Genomic DNA, 17,196 nt, shown 5'->3' on the forward strand with positions numbered 1-17,196 from the left:
ATTTGAGATGACATTCTGCCTCCATCACCCTCCCACATAACATCCCACTGGGCTGCACCACAGCCCATTCCCTGAACTCTGAGTGCACTCTCCCCTCTCCAGGCCTTTGCACACACAGTTCCCCCTGCCTGGGACCCCCTCCCTACTTTCCCGTTATCAACTTCTCCTTGTGCTTTCCCACATCCTCCAGCACAGCTGGACAGTTCCTGCTCTGGCTCCCATATGCCTTGAGTGATTCAGAGCCTGCCCCCTTCTTCACATTGTGAGTATGCTGAGGGCAGGGATGGAGGCTGTGTGAGCCAGAGTGAGTCACTAACCCTCTCTGAGCCTCTCTCGCATCACTGCCTTTCCAGCCCCCTGCATAGGCTTGGGACGCAGGCTGCTGACAATGGACTGAACTATGTCCCATGTGTGTTCTTACTGGGTACCACTGTCCTGCCAGGGGTAGGGTCATGGTCATAGACACTGGGATGTCCTGTGGGCCTTAGACAGTGGTGTCCTGGGAAATGCTTAACAACTGGCTCTCTGAAGGAAAAAAATCAATCTTGATTTGTAGCATTTGCCAATTTCCACGATCTAAATATTTCCACAATTTCCAACGTCAAGCTACCAACGAGAACACAGAGCTGGGAAGAGATGCACACAGTCAGTTCCCACAAGCTGGTACGAGCTGACTCCAGCACACCATTGGCCTTAGTTTATCATGTCCAACCACGCTGTGAGGAAACTGAGGCTCAGAGATGGGAGAAATTTGCTCAAAGCCCTACAGCTGGTCAGTAGCAGAGCAGGGACTAGACTCTGGGTCTCTGGCTGTTGATGTTGGTGAGACAGTATCCATACAGGCATGATAGCTCCTCATGGACCAACACAGGCTTCAAACATTGTTTACACGCACTGGGTCCCAGCCCAACCTTTTGGCAGTTAGGGCTGCACGCTCCTTCCTGAGCAGCCTGGAACCCCAGGCTCGGGGCTCAGCCCTGAGCACATAGGGGCCTCAGGAAGTGCCACTGGGATGTTAGCTGCAAAATCCTTCTCCTGTGAGCTGAACATCTGTCTTGGGTGGACCAGAGATCACGTCCATTTGGCTGTGCATCCAAACGCCCTGCTGGTTGCAGCCTCCACTTCCTGGTGATTTCTGCTTTCTTTTTTGCCAAGTCACATCTGTTTGCCATCTGTAGGTAGCTGATCACATTTCAAAAAGCTGGCTGGGGTTTTATGCATATTTCATCCGCTGGGAGATTTTTGGAGAAGGAAAGCTCTCTTTAAGATCAAAATGAGCTGAAGGGGTGCTCAGCTGGATCACACAGACAATGAGGATTAGAAAGGCCCTAACTCCAGCCTGGGCAACATAGTGAGACTTTGTCTTTACTAAAAAAAAAAAAATCAGCTGGGTGTGGTGGCATGCATCTGTAGTCCCTGCTACTCTGGAGGCTGAGGTAGGAGGACCTGCTTGAGCTCGGGAGGTTGAGGCTGCAGTAAGCTATGATTGTGCCACTGCACTCCAGCCTGGGTGACAGGGCGAGGAAGCATTGTCTAAAAGAGGAGCTAGCAAATTTTTTTCTGTAAAAGACCAGAAAGTACGTATTTTTAGTTTCATGGGCCACACGGTCTCTGTCCTAACTATTCAACTCGGCCCTTAGAACACAAGCAGCCGTAGATGCTGAGTATGGATATGGGTTGTGTTCCAATAAAACTTTATTTGTAAAATCAGGTGGTAGGACAGAGTTGGCTGGGAGGGCCACAGTTTGCAGACCCTGAGGGAGAGGAAAGGATTGAGCATCTTATCAAAACTACTCCCTACTCCACCCCCCACCCAGGGCCCCCATTGTTAACTGGGCTCTTACTGAAGGCCAGTAGCTGATGCTGCAACCCTGGGGCAGCAGGAGGCTCATGACTGTGCCCTGCCCTGGCCCTCGCTTTCCACCAAGATTCCCACTTAAAACCACCTTTTTCCTCCCAGAAGTCTTCCTTGAAGACCTCCTTAGCTAGGCCCAATGCCCTTGTAATGGTTCTCCCCAGTCCTGGCATTGCAGAATGGGAAAGTCAATATCACACGTTAACTCAGAGAGGCCTTCCCTGACCACCCAGTCCCGGGACAGCAAACTCCTCCAACCCTCCTGAGACCCCCTACCCTGCTTTATCCACCCCAGTTGCACGTTTCACCTTGGAGGATATATTTTGCATTTCTGTTTACTTGTTATTGCCTATCTCTCCTCCTCGAATGAAAGTTTTACTCGGGCAGGTACCTTATCTTGTTCATTGTTTATATCTGAAACCTCAACGGTACCTGGTCTATAGTAGGTATTTAATAAACATATTTGCTAAAAGCATGAATGAATATCAGTTATCACACTGCAATACACTTGCTTATTAAATGCTTGTTTTTAGCTTGAATTATGAACATCTTAAAAACATGGGCTGGGTCTTTCTGGGTTTTGCTCTTAACATCTGCATTGTCGGCCAGGCGCGGTGGCTCACGCCTGTAATCCCAGCACTTTGGGAGGCTGAGGTGGGCGGATCACGAGGTCAGGAGATCAAGACCATCCTGGCTAACGTGGTGAAACCCCGTCTCTATTAAAAAAAAAAAAAAAAAGTAGCCGGGAATGGTGGCAGGTGCCTGTAGTCCCAGCTACTCGGGAGGCTGAGGCAGGAGAACGGTGTGAACCCGGGAGGCGGAGCTTGCAGTGAGCTGAGATGGTGCCACTGAACTCCAGCCTGGGCAACAGAGTGAAACTCCGTCTCAAAAAAAAAAAAAAAAAAAAAAAAAAGTCTGCATTGTCAAAAAAAGTTTGTTGAACTGTTGAATGAATGAATTTATTTGATAAAAACATATGACAGGAGGAAGTAGAGGCCATTTAGAACAGTAGACTTCAAATCTGTGTTTGCAATGGAAACCTTTGGTAATGGGTACCTTATGCACAGTTCAGCTTCTCTGGTTGACTCAGGGTGGGGCAGCAGGGCTGGCCTGCTCATCTCCTTTCAACTACGCCCCTCCACTGTTCCAAGGTGGCCCCCAGCTATCTGTGGTCCCAAGAGAGTTTCCTGGAAATAGTGTGAAAACTACTGATCTAGTCTGAACTTTCAGCTGCACAGATGAAAGAACTGAAGCCTCGGCAGAGAAATGGTTGGCTGGAGGTCACTTGTAAAGTCTGTGGCTGTCATGAGATTAGAACCCAGCCCTCTCTCTCCCACTGAGATCCTTGAAGCGACCCTGTTTGGTTGCTTGCACTTTGCACAGATGCTGGTTAAGTCTCAGTTCTGCTCTGAGCTACACTGTGTCCCTGAGGAAAACACTCCAGCTCCCTGGGTTCCTCTTCAGAGAGCTCAGCCCACAAGCCAGTCAGCCTCGCAGGCTGTGGGCTCTGAGGCCTAAAGACACGAAATCCCACTCTGGCTTGAAAAGGTATGAGGTTGGAGGCACTGCAAAACTCAGCCATGACTTGTGTCTGTCCTTTCGAGGTCATCTCTTACCTCAGGATGCCCTGGGGAGGTAGGCTGGAGAGGCCGGAGGGTCCCAGGTTTCAGCAAAGGACCCGGGTTCAAGTCTCAGGTCAACCACTCACCTGCTCATCAGGTGTGACCGTAAGCATGCTACTTAACTTCACTGAGCCTTAGCTTCCTCAGCTGTAAAACGGGGATAATCACAGTGTCCACATCCCCTGGAGTGGTTGTGAGGATGACACGACAAGACAGATGGAAGGTAATTAGCATGGAGCAGTAAATGCCAGACACAATTATTATGAAAGACAGGAGGGGAGTGTGTCCTATAAGCCTCAGAACATGACATCTTAGGGGACCTGCACTCCATTTGTGTTGTGGGGTAAAAAAGCAAGGTTGTGAGTCACAACCTTTTGGAGATGGAAAGCTCTCTTTCAGATGCCCACCCCCTTACTGTCACCTGGATGTCAATCCCTAGGGAGACCTAGGAAGTCTTCCTATGCATGGATCCCTGAATGACCATATGGAGCATGGCCCTCCACCTCCAACCCTCCTCCATGCATTGGACTTATATGAGTGAGAAATACACTTCTATTGAGTTAGAGATGAGAGGGCTTATCTAGCTAATCAAATAGCAGCAAATGTTTATAGCAGCAAACGTTTTCTTAACCAATTATCTATCTACCTATCTGTAGTTATTTCAAAAAGACTAGGAATAAATTCACCAACATATTATTGATCAATTTGCAACAATAAGCACGAGTGACTTTGATCATCAAAACTTAGTTTAATTTTTTTTTTTTTTTTGAGATGGAGTCTTATTCTGTCACCCAGGCTGGAGTACAATGGTGCGATTTTGGCTCACTGCAACCTCCGCCTCCTGGGTTCAAGTGATTCTCCTGCCTCAGCCTCCTGAGTAGCTGGGATTACAGGTGTGCGCCACCATGCCTGGCTAAGTTTTGTATTTTTAGTAGAGACAGGGTTTTGCCATGTTGGTCAGGCTGGTCTCGAACTCCTGACCTCATGATCCGCCCACCTCGGCCTCCCAAAGTGCTGGGATTACAGGCGTGAGGCACCGTGCCTAGCCCAGTTTAATTTTTTTAAACATAGATTTAAAAAAACCAACAGCCCGACCTCCCTGCCTATCCTCTCTACCCCTAGTCAATGTCACAAGGCCCATTATTCCATACCCCTGGGGTCCCCATCAGGAGCCCTCCTCCCATCTAATTCCTCTGTGGTTGCCCTTGCCTAAACTAGCTGTGGACCCTTGACTTTGTGGTCTCTGCCAAGGAAGTGGATGGCAAGGGACCTGGGACTCTATCACCACCTGGTTGGCCCCCACATCCCACCACGTGGTCAGTGGTGTGCTCCATCCCCCTGGGGTTAGGAGCCAGGCCCTGTTTCCAGAAGCTCAAGTGGGTGGTATCAGGGTGTTTACACGGACTACTCAAGGAAGGCAGCCTCAGGCCGTCAATACCCTTTGGGATGCCTCCTGCTTGGCATTCACATTAGAAGGTTACTGAACTGCGCCCCTACCCTCTTTCTCCCCCTCCCATCTTAAGGAGGGTTTCTTGGACTTGAATCTGTTTCTCCCCAGTAGCAGAAAGTCTTAGACATCAAATAGGTGGGAATGACTTCTTTGTCAAAGTAATAGAAGAAATGAATCTAGAAGTTCTGGCTGCTCTCACCAAGCCTCATGAAGTCCATGAAGAATCCGGTCTGCTCCTGATTCCAGGATGGACGGCCAGTTTATCCAAAGCCATTTGCTTCCATGGACTCCCCAATCTGCCTAACTCAGGACCCTAAATTTGTGATAGGAGAAAACACATTCCACCAGGATTCTGAAACTTGGGGTCCATTCCTAGGCCAGCCACTGGCATGGTGATAGCAGCACAGGCTTTAGAGGGAGCTAATACTAGGTTTAATCCTGGCCCTGTCTTTCTGGAGAAGATAGCATGGCCAGTTAACTCAGATCTTGGGTCTCCATGTTTACCCCTTTCCTCACTGTTCCAACAGGTCTTGCCAGCGGCCCACCCTATTTTATTCCCCTTTCAAGTGGGCCATGAAGGTACCACATCAAGCTACTGCTGCCTGCAGCATAGCAATGAGGCAGGAGGGTGAGGCATCTTCCCTGGAGGTGAGGGAGCTGGGAAGACTAGAGGCAAGGCTAGGGCAGGGCAGAAGTCAGGAGTGGTGGACACGGAGGGCTGTTTTTTGCTTAAAGCAGTCAGTGGTGGAGGAAGTAGGTCAGTGGTGGAGGTAGGTGGGACTCGGGCTGGAGTCTGCCTCTCTGTGGGGTCACTCGCAGCTCCCAGGGCTCAATGAAGAGCTGCTGGGCTGCAGACCACACCTTGGGTAGCAAGGCCATAGACTACACAGTTGCCTGGATCACCTGCCAGAGGGAGGTGTGAGTTGAATGCCTGGGACCTCGTTCTAAAATTACTGAACGTCAAAGTCAGAATTGAAGTCAGTTGGGATCTGGCTGAGAATGCATAACCTCAATCTAATCATCAGGAAACATCTGACAAACACAGAATGAGGAACTTTCATTAAGAAAAGGTGGGGGTGGTGGAAAAAAACAGTATCCCTCAAAAACATCAGTATCATTAAAGACAAAGAGGCCGGGCGTGGTGGCTAACGCTTGTAATCCCAGCATTTTGGGAGACTGAGGCGGGCAGATCACGAGGTCAGGAGATCAAGACCATCCTGGCTAACACGGTGAAACCCTGTCTCTACTAAAAATCCAAAAAAAATTAGCTGGGTGTAGTGGCGGGCGCCTGTAGTCCCAGCTACTCGGGAGGCTGAGGCAGGAGAATGGTGTGACCCCGGGAGGTGGAGCTTGCAGTGAGTCGAGATAGCGCCACTGCACTCCAGCCTGGGTGACAGAGCAAGACTACGTCTCAAAAAAAAAAAAAAAAGACAAAGAAAGGCTGTGGAAATACAGTCATGCAATGCATAACGAAGTTTTGGTCAACGATGGACCACATATATGACAGTGGTTCCACAAGATCATAATGCCGGACTTTTACTGCACCTTTTCTACGTTTAGATATGTTCAGATACACAAATACTTGCCACTGAGCTACAACTGCCTGCAGTTTTCAGCATAGTCACATGCTGTACAGGGTGGTAGCCTGGGGGCAATGGGCCATACCATATAGCCCAGGGGTATAGTAGGCTGTGCTATCTAGGTTTGTGTGAGTACACTCTAAAATGTTTGCACAACAATGAAATTCCCTAATGACGCATTCCTCAGATTGTATTTCCATCATTCAGCAACAAATATGAGATATTCCAAATTAAAGGAGGTTAAAGACACATGACAAGCACATGCAACATCTAACCCTTCACAAGATCCTGAATATGAGGGGTAAATTCTAAAAAGGACCTTATTAAGTCAAGTGACAACCTGGAAGTTTAGATAAAAACACTGTATTAACATAAATGTGTGCAATGGACAACTCTACCGTGGCTGTGTAAGAGTTATGTAATCTTACATCCATACACCAACAAAATACCTAGGAAAGCGTTTAGGGGTAAAGGACCCAGATGTATGTAACTTACCCTTACACAGTTCAGAAAAAACATGATGTATGTAGACAGAGAAAGAAAATGATGAAGCGGAGGGGGTCCGATGTTGACAATTCACAAAGGGTCTGCAGGTGTTCCTGTTTCTATGTACTGTTTCTATTCTTAGAGTTTTTGAAGTTTGAAATTATTTCCAAATGAAACGTAAAAAAATAGAACTCTTTATTTGAAACAAAATCCCCTGCAGAACCCCACATGTAAAACAGGCACAAGCAGGGTTGTCTGGGGTGGAGCTGGCTTGGGGCCCAGCTTGTCTTTCCACCCCTTGGTGGCCCCTGGGATGCCTTGTGGAATCCATCTTGAGAACCACTGCATTCAGCTTCTGTATTTTTGGGAACGTGGCTGGGAGGCAGCTGTTCCTGCATCCTAATATCTAAACACTCATTCATAAACTTTGATCCCCACAATAGCCCAGAGAGAGGCGTTCCTAGCCCCATTTAAAGAGTGGGAAAACTGAGGCTCGGGAAGTAATTCCTTGAGCATCTAGGCTGTCCCATATGCTGTCCCAGCTCCTGCATCGCAACATGACAAGCGTTTCGCCCTCATTTTGTACACAAACAAAGGTCCAGGGAGATTAATGTTCAAGGCTGTAGCACCAAAGCTGGGGTTCAAACCCAGGACCGTGGATGAACCCCAAATCCTCTGCTCTTTGGATTTGGGGTTGACAAATCCCAAACCCATTTGAGCAGAACCTAATTCCACCCAGATGAAGATGCTGAGGCTCTGAATGGAGCAGCCCTGGCCTGCCCGGTTCTGAGATGAAATTGGGAGTCACAGTGCTCCCAGTCCAGTGCTCACCCAGTGGTGGGAGGGAAACATTCTTTCTGTTCCTTGAGAAGAAACCCACTGACGTCTGGGGGAGACCCTGGCCTGACCTTCATGTCTCAGAGTCTCCCCGACTGAGCCTGGCTTCCGGATCTGCAGAGATTCCGGCCTCCCTCCCTCTTGCCTGCTGAGGATGGCAAATGGCAGGCACCTGGTTCTGCTCCATTCAACCACACATGACACCAGCCATGCCCTTTCCCGCAGCTGCCTTTCTTGCTCCTCCTCCCTCCTCAAAATTAGCCATTCCTTCCTCAAGTCCCTGCTCTCTGGTAAGTTTTTAGAAAGCAAGTTCATTGTTAGCAAAAATCACGGTGTTTGATTCTCACCACAAGGACGATAACTATGTGAGGTGATGCCTATGTTAATTAGATAGATTTAGTCATTCCACAATGTATTGAAAGCATCATGTTGTACACAGTAAATACATAGAATTTTATCTGTCAATTTAAAAAAGGCTGGATGTGGTGGCTCACACCTGTAATCTCAGCACTTTGGGAGGCCGAGGCAGGCAAATTGCTTGAACTCAGGAGTTTGAGACCAGCCTGGGCAACATGGTGAAACCCCGTCTCTACAAAAAATACAAAAATTAGCTGGGTGTGGTGGCACATGCCTGTAGTCCCAGCTTACTCAGGAGGCTGAGGTGGGAGGATTGCCTGAGCCTGGGGGGTGGTGCCACTGTACTTAAGCCTGAGCAACAGAAAGAGACCCTGTTTAAAAAAAAAAAATCATGGTGTTTGAATGTTGCTGCTCAGTCATGGGGTTTTAAACAGAATTCCAGGAAGCTAGGGGTTTCTGGATAAACTGGGACTCATCGAGAATGGAATTGCCCCTTCCAGCCCAAAGCTGTCACCCTGATCATGTCTCAGGGTCTATAAAACCCTTGGCTCTGACTTTACCACCAAGCCCAGCAAATCCAGGGGCAACGATTTCCCTAATTAGAAATTCAGCACTGAAACCAATCAATAGCTATTGTGACTAAGTGCCAACTGCTGGGCAACATGCAAACTTCAGACTCCTCTAAGCCTCAAGACAGGCCTGCAAGGTGGTTGTGGCTGTGCCTGTTGAACATAAGAGGAAACTGTGACCTAAGTCATTTTAACACAGCCACAAGCTGAGAAGCAACAGAGCCGGCAAGGAAGCCTGGACCTTGCTCTTCCATGATCCCCGCAGGGTCCCAGGGCCAGCCTGCCTGCTCTCCCCGAGGCTGTTCCCAGCAAAGGGTCCCCCGGGGCTCTGTCTCCTTTCTGCCTTGATCCGGTCTGACTGCTGCTTCCCTGCATCCCGTGTAGGACGCCTCTGAGCTTGGCTCCCTCTCCAACCCCTGCTGCTGCAGAGAGAGCCAGGACTGCCTCTCACCGAGAAGGCTTGAGAAGGCCCCACTCATTCTCGGACACCCTTTGCCAGGCCACGAGGGGGTCTTAACCCTCGGTCTCATGTTGCCTGGCAGGGCATACTTGATTCTTTCCCTGAGTCCCAGCCCTCTGGGGCTGACCAGGTCAAACTCGCCGAGAGCTCTGGGCTTTGCAGGCTGCCCACTGTCCCCCACCTACTTCTTTGGGGATTTTCCTGGAGGTTACTCAGTTGCGGAGTTTACATCCTGGCCTTGTTCTCTGGGCCCCAGGCTGCACAAGACACCCGACCTCCCTCCGAGGCTAATGTCCACTCTATGAAAACAAACCCTTCACTACATCCTGCTTCTACTACAACCCTCTCTCTTCCCATCACATCTCCAATATCAGGATAAAGTCTTTTTTTTTTTTTTTTTGAGACGGAGTCTCGCTCTGCCGCCCAGGCTGGAGTGCTGTGGCCAGATCTCAGCTCACTGCAAGCTCCGCCTCCCGGGTTCACGCCATTCTCCTGCCTCAGCCTCCCGAGCAGCTGGGACTACACGTGCCCACCACCTCGCCCGGCTAATTTTTTTGTATTTTTTAGTAGAGACGGGGTTTCACCGTGTTAGCCAGGATGGTCTTGATCTCCTGACCTCGTGATCCGCCCGTCTCGGCCTCCCAAAGTGCTGGGATTACAGGCTTGAGCCACCACGCCTGGCCCAGGATAAAGTCTTAATACAGAGTTCACCCTGGCATGGTGTCTGCTTTTGGGGAACACGATTCTATTTGTGTGTGTGTGTGTGTGTGTGAGATGGAGTCTCGCTCTGTCACCCACGCTGGAATACTGTGGCACGATCTCAGCTCACTGCAACCTCTGCCTCCCTGGTTCAAGTGTTTCTACTGCCTCAACCTTCTAAGTAGCTGGGATTACAGGCATGTGACACCACACCCAGCTAATTTTTGTATTTTTAGTAGAGGCGGGGTTTCACCATGTTGGCCAGGCTGGTCTCGAACTCCTGACCTCGTGATCCCCCCACCTCAGCCTCCCAAAGTGCTGGGATTACAGGCATAAGCCACTGCACCTGGTCTGGGGAGCACAATTCTAACACATGGTCGCAAGACACAAATCAGTTTACCACAAAAATGTGACTAACCCAGAATTGTGGCCTGTACAGATCTGAGAGGAAAGGTTTCTAGGGTGAGGGGATCTGGCACCACACCCCAATCACACCCCCACAACTGCTTCCTGTTGGTCTGTGGCCAAACTGGCCTGCCCTTCTCCAGGGGAGATGAAGAGAATCCCTCTCTTAACACAGCCACATTTGTTGAGCCTGCCAGGTGCTGTGCGTGGAGGCCACCATTTTACATACATTGTTTCTAATACTCACAAGTGACTGAGTATGGCTTCTGAACCATTAGGGGTCTTAGGGTCTTTTATTCTCTCTGTAAAGCAGCTTCCTCAGGTGAGGAAATCGGGCTCTAAAGAGTTAAGTAAATCATTCAAGGTTAAATAGGTAGTAAGTGACAGACCAGGAATTCGAACCCACGTCTGTGAGTCTACAGAGGTGGCTATCCATCCACTCTATTGCCATGGCAGCCGTATCCAGGTACACAGTTTGCTCACTGCACAAGGGTACCAGCTGAAGGGATGAATCCTGCCAGCTTTCTCTTCATTGAGCTGGGCCCCATCGTGCAGTGATGCCTGTTCTTGTCTGCCTGGAGGACTGCAGTCAAATGATTACAAATAGTCCCACTGATTCCTCTCCCACATCCACACCGTTTACAATATGCCTTTGTACTCTTTCCATCAAGAGGAGAAACGTTCCTCACTCCTTGAGTCTGGGATGGTCTCTTGTGCCTGAACAAGTCAATGAAAGGTGTCAGAGCAACATCATGCCAGTTCAGGGCCAGGCCTCAATGGGCCTTGCAGGCTTTGCTTGTTCTCTGGGGCCCCAGCTACTGCCATGGGTACATGCCTGTGCTAACATGCTGTAGGATGAGAAACTCGTGGCTCAGTCATCCCCATCCCAGACCAGCCAACAGCTCATCAACCACTCAGCACGTGAGCAAGGCCATCCCAGACCAGCCAACAGCTCATCAATCACTCAGCACATGAACAAGGCCATCCCAGACCAGCCAACAGCCAACCAACCACCCAGCATGTGGGCAAGTCCATCCCAGACCAGCCAACAGCCAACGAATTACCTAGCATATGGGCAAGGCCATCCCAGAGCAGCCAACAGCCAACCAACCACCCAGCATGTGGGCAAGTCCATCCCAGACCAGCCAACAGCCAACGAACTACCCAGCATATGGGCAAGGCCATCCCAGAGCAGCCAACAGCCAACCACCCACCCAGCATGTAGGCAGGGCCATCCCAGACTATCTGGCCTCCAACTGACCCACCTCTGACCACAGATCCATGAATAAGCCCACCCAAGCTCAGGCACACCTGACCCAGATCAGAGAGTTGTCCATGCCCCATGGACTTAGGTGTCAAATCAATGCTAATTGCTTAAGGCACCTGTTAGGGGTTGACTTGTGTCCCCTCAAAATTTGTATGTTGAAGTCTTAACCCTGAGCACCTAGGACTGTGACCTTATTTGGAAACAGGGTTGTTGCAGCTGTAATTAGCTGAGATGAAGTCATACTGGAGTAGGGTGACTGGCAGTCTAATCCAGTCTGACTGGCATTCTTACAAAAAGAGGAAATTGGGACACAGACATACACACGGGAAGCACGCCATGTGAAGATCAGAGTTCTGTGGCCACAAGCCAAGGAACTACCAGAAGCTCGGAAGGAAAATAACCTTCCCTGGTGTCTTTAGTGGGAGCACAGCCATACCCACACCTTGATCTTGAACCTTCCAGACTCCAAAACTGTGAGACAATAGATTTCTGCTGGCTAAGCCACTCAGCTTGTGGTATTGTTTCTGCAGCCCTAGCAAACTAACACAGTGCTTTTCCTAATTCACACAAAGTTAACTGTGGGCTGGCTTCCTCGCTTGCCTCCAAGGCAGCAGCCAATCATGGCTCTCCTCCCAGGCCCCAGCTAACTCCAAGAGGGCGCAGGAGTTACACCCCACCCACACCCAGTTCCTCCCCAGGGGGGCTCTGAATCTGGAAAGTCTGGGGCCTTCCAAGGGCTCCGGAGTCCTTGTCAGAGTGGGGTCATGGACCCATACAAAGAGAGCTCCTCGCCTAGACCCCTCCCGGCTGCCCGCTGACCTGGGTTGCCGAGGGCCATGGAGTCGTAGATGAGTTTGCAGGTCTTGAGCAGGATGGAGATCTTCTTCTCGGGTGAGTAGGCCTTGTGCATGCCGGCGAACTTCTGCAGGATCTTCTCCATCATGGGCACCTCCGGCACGCTGGTGGTCACACCTAGGTCGGTGGTGGTGGTGGCCAGGATCACTAGCTGGTTCTCCTTGAGCTGCTGCAGCGAACCGTCCTTGCTGTGGATCTCATGCAGGCATGAGTTGATGGCTTCCTTCAGGGGCTTCAGGACACATTTGTACAAGGCGGACTCTACAATTGCTTCTGCAGGTAAACAAGAGAGCGAGGGTGAGGAAACCAGAAGCTGGGATCCTGCCACCTGGTTCTGTTGCCCAACAGCACAGCCATCCCCATCCCCTGGTCCCTGGAAGGACATTCACAGCTCCAGCACCTGCAAGGACACTCACAGCCCCAGCAGTTATACCCTGCGGTTCTGGCACATGAGAGAGCACAGTTTATTCAACAGAAAGCCACACTGGAAAGGCACTGGCACAGGAGCCAGTCATTGCATCCTGATGCTTTTCACAGGGCCTGGCAGAGAGCAAACTTTCACAGGGCTGACTATGAGTACGTAACTTCAGAGGGCGATACTCACACTGGAGTTGTACAGTGTACAACCTGGGCAGCTGTATGCTGATGGCCTGAATGCCCAGTAAATGATTGGTGGAATTATTCTTGATATCTCCCTTCCAATTCCCACACCCACTTGACTCTAGTCTCAAAAATACAGTATATCCAGAACCTTACTTTTTTATCACTTCCATGGCTACTACCTTGACCTGGGTTGGTCAGGCTACCACCATCATCTCTTGCTGGGGTTATGTCAGTCAGCTTTTGCCCTGGCCCTTATAGTCTCTTGTCAACACAGCAGCTGGTGCTGTCCTGTTACGACATCTTTGATCATAACATTCTTCTGTTTGGGAACCTCCAATGGCCCCCATCTCCCATGCAATCAAATCAAAGCCAGAGCCTCCTCATGGCCTATGAGGCCCTGCTGTGATCGGGCCCTGTAATGTCTCATTCACTGCTTTGCTTGCTCCCCATGCTCAGGCTGCTCTACCAACTGCCAGGCCTGCTCCTGCCCCAGGGCCTTTATTCCTGCAGTTCCCTTTGTGTGACGCAGTCGCCTCGCAGTCATCCACATGACTGGTTCCTTCACTGCTCGAATGCCGTCCTGTCAGAGAGGCATTCCCAATCAGCTCTTAGAGCAGGAGTTGGTGCCCTGATCTTGTAGCTGCTCTGAGGCATATGTGCTCTGATCCCCACTCTGAGGACAGACCAACTTAGGCTCTCATCGGGTGGGTTGGGGGTTGAACAAGGACTTGAACTCATGTCTACTTGACACCAAGGGGATGCCCAGTTGCTTTGGGTGACTGTAGGAACATATTCTTAGGAAGTTGTTTTGGCCCTCCTCTGTCTCCAGGGGATGGATCTTGGTTACAGGCTCAGTAAGGGGAGGTCCCAAGCCCTGTTCTTGTAGGGAGATACCTGTGCTGCCCTAGCCCTGAGAGAGGAGGGAGGGACTCATGCTCCCACGGGGCTGGGTCTCAATAGAGGCCCGGACAGCCCTTCCCTGCCACGCAGGCCTGGGGGCTGGCCCATGGCCATCCTGGGTCCCTTGCTGCTGCCTTCCTCTTCCCCTTCAGCAGAACACAGGGCTGCCCTCAACTCCCTCACCCGGTTCCTGACCCTTCTTCCACGCCCACCTCCCCACCTCATTGGAGCCTCCACAGGTAGAGATGGGTGCAGATGGGAGTTGACCTGGGAGCAGGGACTTGCACTTCCCCACTGTCCTGGGCTTCTGCATGACCTCGGCCATGTCCCTTCCCCTCCCACAGCCTGCTTCCTGAACTGCAAAATGAGAGGGCTGTGCCCACGCCCTCCCAGCCCCTTCACATCTGCAGGATCTCTTCCTGGCACCTCCTCTCCAGACTCGGGCCCTCAGCAGCCTCACATTAGGACTGTTTTGTATCCAATTGTTTCTTGTGACTTGTCTCCCTAATAAAACCAGAAGCACCCTAAGCATGGAGTTCTGTTGGCCTTTTTTTTTTTGTCTTTTTTTTGAGACAGAGTCTTGTTCTGTTGTCTAGGCTAGAGTGTAGTGGTATGATCTTGGCTCACTGCAACCTCCATCTCCCAGGTTTCGAGCAATTCTCCTGCCTCAGTCTCCTGAGTAGCTGGGATTACAGGTGCCCATCACCACGCCTGGCTAATTTTTATATTTTTTGTAGAGATGGGGTTTCACCATGTTGGCCAGGCTGGTCTTGAACTCCTGACCTCAGGTGATCTGCCCTCCTTGGCCTCCCAAAGTGCTGGGATTACAGGTGTGAGCCACCATGCCCCGCCCTGTCTGGCCTTTTTATGTGGTTTAAGTTCCTTCACCATCTGACTGGCCACACACATGGGCAGAGCTCGGAAGGAAGAGGTGGAGGCAGAGGACTCAGCTCATGGAAAGGGCTGGGCTGCCTGGGTCTGAAGCTCAGCTCTACTACCAGCTCTGTCCTCATGGCCAGGTCACTGGACCTCTCTGAGCTGTGGCTTCTTGGGCATGACAATGACCAAACCCATCTGGTCTGGGGTTTGCAGTCATGAAGCTGACATGTGCAGTGTCTGGAATGGCACCGTTGCTGTGGATGCTGACCCTGTTCCCACCCGCTGGAGGGCCCTTCTCTCCGTCTCTTTAGCTCCAGCCCTCCTGTCCTTGGTGGCTCAGCTCAGCTGCCACCTCTCACTGCCTGGAAACCTCTCTGCCCCACACATTAGTGCCCACAGCAGGCTCTGGTGACACTCTGCCATATCACTTGCCAGGACAGACTCCAAGTCTAGCACCTCTTGGCATCTTGGTGCCCAAGGCAGATCTGCCCTTAACAGGACCCATGGTGTGTCTGCATCCTGCCAGCCAGCTGCCCTGAGGCTGGAGTCATTCCTGCTGTTTCCAGCAGAGGTCCAGCCTGTGCTCCACCTCCTTTGCTCTGCTGAAGGCCACCAGGTACTGGCCTTGCATGGCCGCAGTCTCCTGAGCCGTCCCCCTGTTTTGTCCCCTCTGCTCTGCCCTCCACACACACCCTTCAGGGGCTCCATCACCTCTGGGCCAAATCCTCAGGCTGACTTTCACTGCCTGTGTGAATGGCCCGTGATCCTCCAGCCTCATTCCCCACCTCTCGGCCTTCGTCCACGCTGTCATCCCTTTCCAGAAGAAAGTCCATCCACCACCCTTTCCACACCTTAGCATTCCTGACCCTTTGGGCCTCAGCTCTTACACTCCCCCAACTCTGGAAGGCAGGGCTGACCACAGCTTCCTCTGGGCCACTGGAGTTTTCCATGTCCTTCCATGTCCTTCCGTGCCCTTCTATGCCCTCCTGGTCTGCACGGTGCTTGTGGCTCAGTCTCAGACCCAGATGATCTCATCCAGTCTCATGGCTCCTTTTGTGCTGACAGTTCCCAGACATCTCTCTTTAGCCCCAGAACTGCAGACTCAGCCCTCAATGGCCCGCTTGACCTCCCCACCTGGTGTCTAATAAGCATCTCCAGTGTCACATGTCCCAAACTGAACTCCTCGACTCCTCCCCAGTGCCTGCCCCAGGATGGACGCTGTGGCCTCCCAGGGACAACAATGCTTGCCCACATGTCCACATCCTACTTCCCCTCTCCCACTCCCACATCCAGCTTCCAGCCAGTCCTGTGGCTCCAGCTTCACAACAGACCCAGAGTCCAACCATGTCTCCCCCTCTGTGCTGCCTCCGTCCTGGTCCCAGCCACCTTCACTGCTCACCTCGGCTGTGACAGTAGCCTCACACTGAGTCTGAGTCTCCCTGCTCCCACTTGGCGTGACGGCCAGAGTGATGTGGTTCACATGTGAGTGAGGTCACTCACCTTTGGATGTGAGGTCCATAGAGAGGCTCACAAGGCCCTTGGGGTCCTGCCCCACAACAGCCTCCTGACCTCGCTTCCATCCACATGTGCTCACTTATGTGTCTCCTTACACTTTATACTTTATTCCTCTCTCTGTCTTTCTCTCTCTTTCTTCTTGAGACAGAGTCTCCCTCTGTTGCCCAGGCTGGAGTGCAGTGGCACGATCTTGGCTCATTGCAATCTCTGCCTCTTGGGTTCAAGCAATTCTTGTGCCTCAGCCACCTGAGTAACTGGAACTATAGGCACATGCCACCATGCCCAGCTAATTTTTCTATTTTTTTAACTTTGATTTTTTTGAGACAAAGTCTCGCTCTGTCGCCCAGGCTGGAGTGCAGTGGCACAATCTGGGCTCACTGCAACCTCTGCCTCCCAGGTTCAAGTGATTCTCCTGCCTCAGCCTCCTGAGTAGCTGGGATTACAGGTGCATGCCACCACACCGGGCTACTTTTTGTATTTTTAGTAGAGATGGGGTTTCACCATGTTGGCCAGGCTGGCCTCAAACTCCTGACCTTAGGTGATCCACCCGCCTTGGCCTCCCAACGTGCTTGGATTATAGGTGTGAGCCACCGCACCCGGCCCTACTCATCCTTCTTGCCTGTCACCCCTGCTAGACTGTAAGCTCCCCACAGGCAGAAACTTTTTGAGTGCTTTGTTCACCTCTGTCTGTATATCTGAGCCAGCACCTGATGCGGAGTCGGGTGCCCAATAACTCTTTGTCAACTGTCTGCTTACAGGGCCCTGTGTAGACACACACACAGCACTGGCCGCAGATCTCAATCCTATCACCCCTCACCACACCTGAAATGCCATCATGAATCTTGTGGCCTCGAAAA

General features: G+C 51.2%; 1 protein-coding gene across 6 annotated transcripts in view; it reads right to left on the reverse strand.

Moving 5' to 3' along the window:
- The window catches only part of RIN3 (Ras and Rab interactor 3), a 185,071-nt gene that overhangs the window by 18,414 nt on the left and 149,461 nt on the right, over positions 1 to 17,196 (reverse strand). For all 6 annotated transcript variants that reach the window (XM_033191533.1, XM_033191532.1, XM_033191537.1 and 3 more), the window contains one exon: positions 12,407 to 12,715. In XM_033191533.1, coding sequence (XP_033047424.1) covers positions 12,407 to 12,715 — 309 coding nt within the window. The remainder of the gene's footprint in view (positions 1 to 12,406; positions 12,716 to 17,196) is intronic.

This window comes from Trachypithecus francoisi, unplaced genomic scaffold (genome assembly GCF_009764315.1).
Source record: "Trachypithecus francoisi isolate TF-2019V2 unplaced genomic scaffold, Tfra_2.0 Lachesis_group3, whole genome shotgun sequence".
NCBI lineage: Eukaryota > Metazoa > Chordata > Mammalia > Primates > Cercopithecidae > Trachypithecus > Trachypithecus francoisi.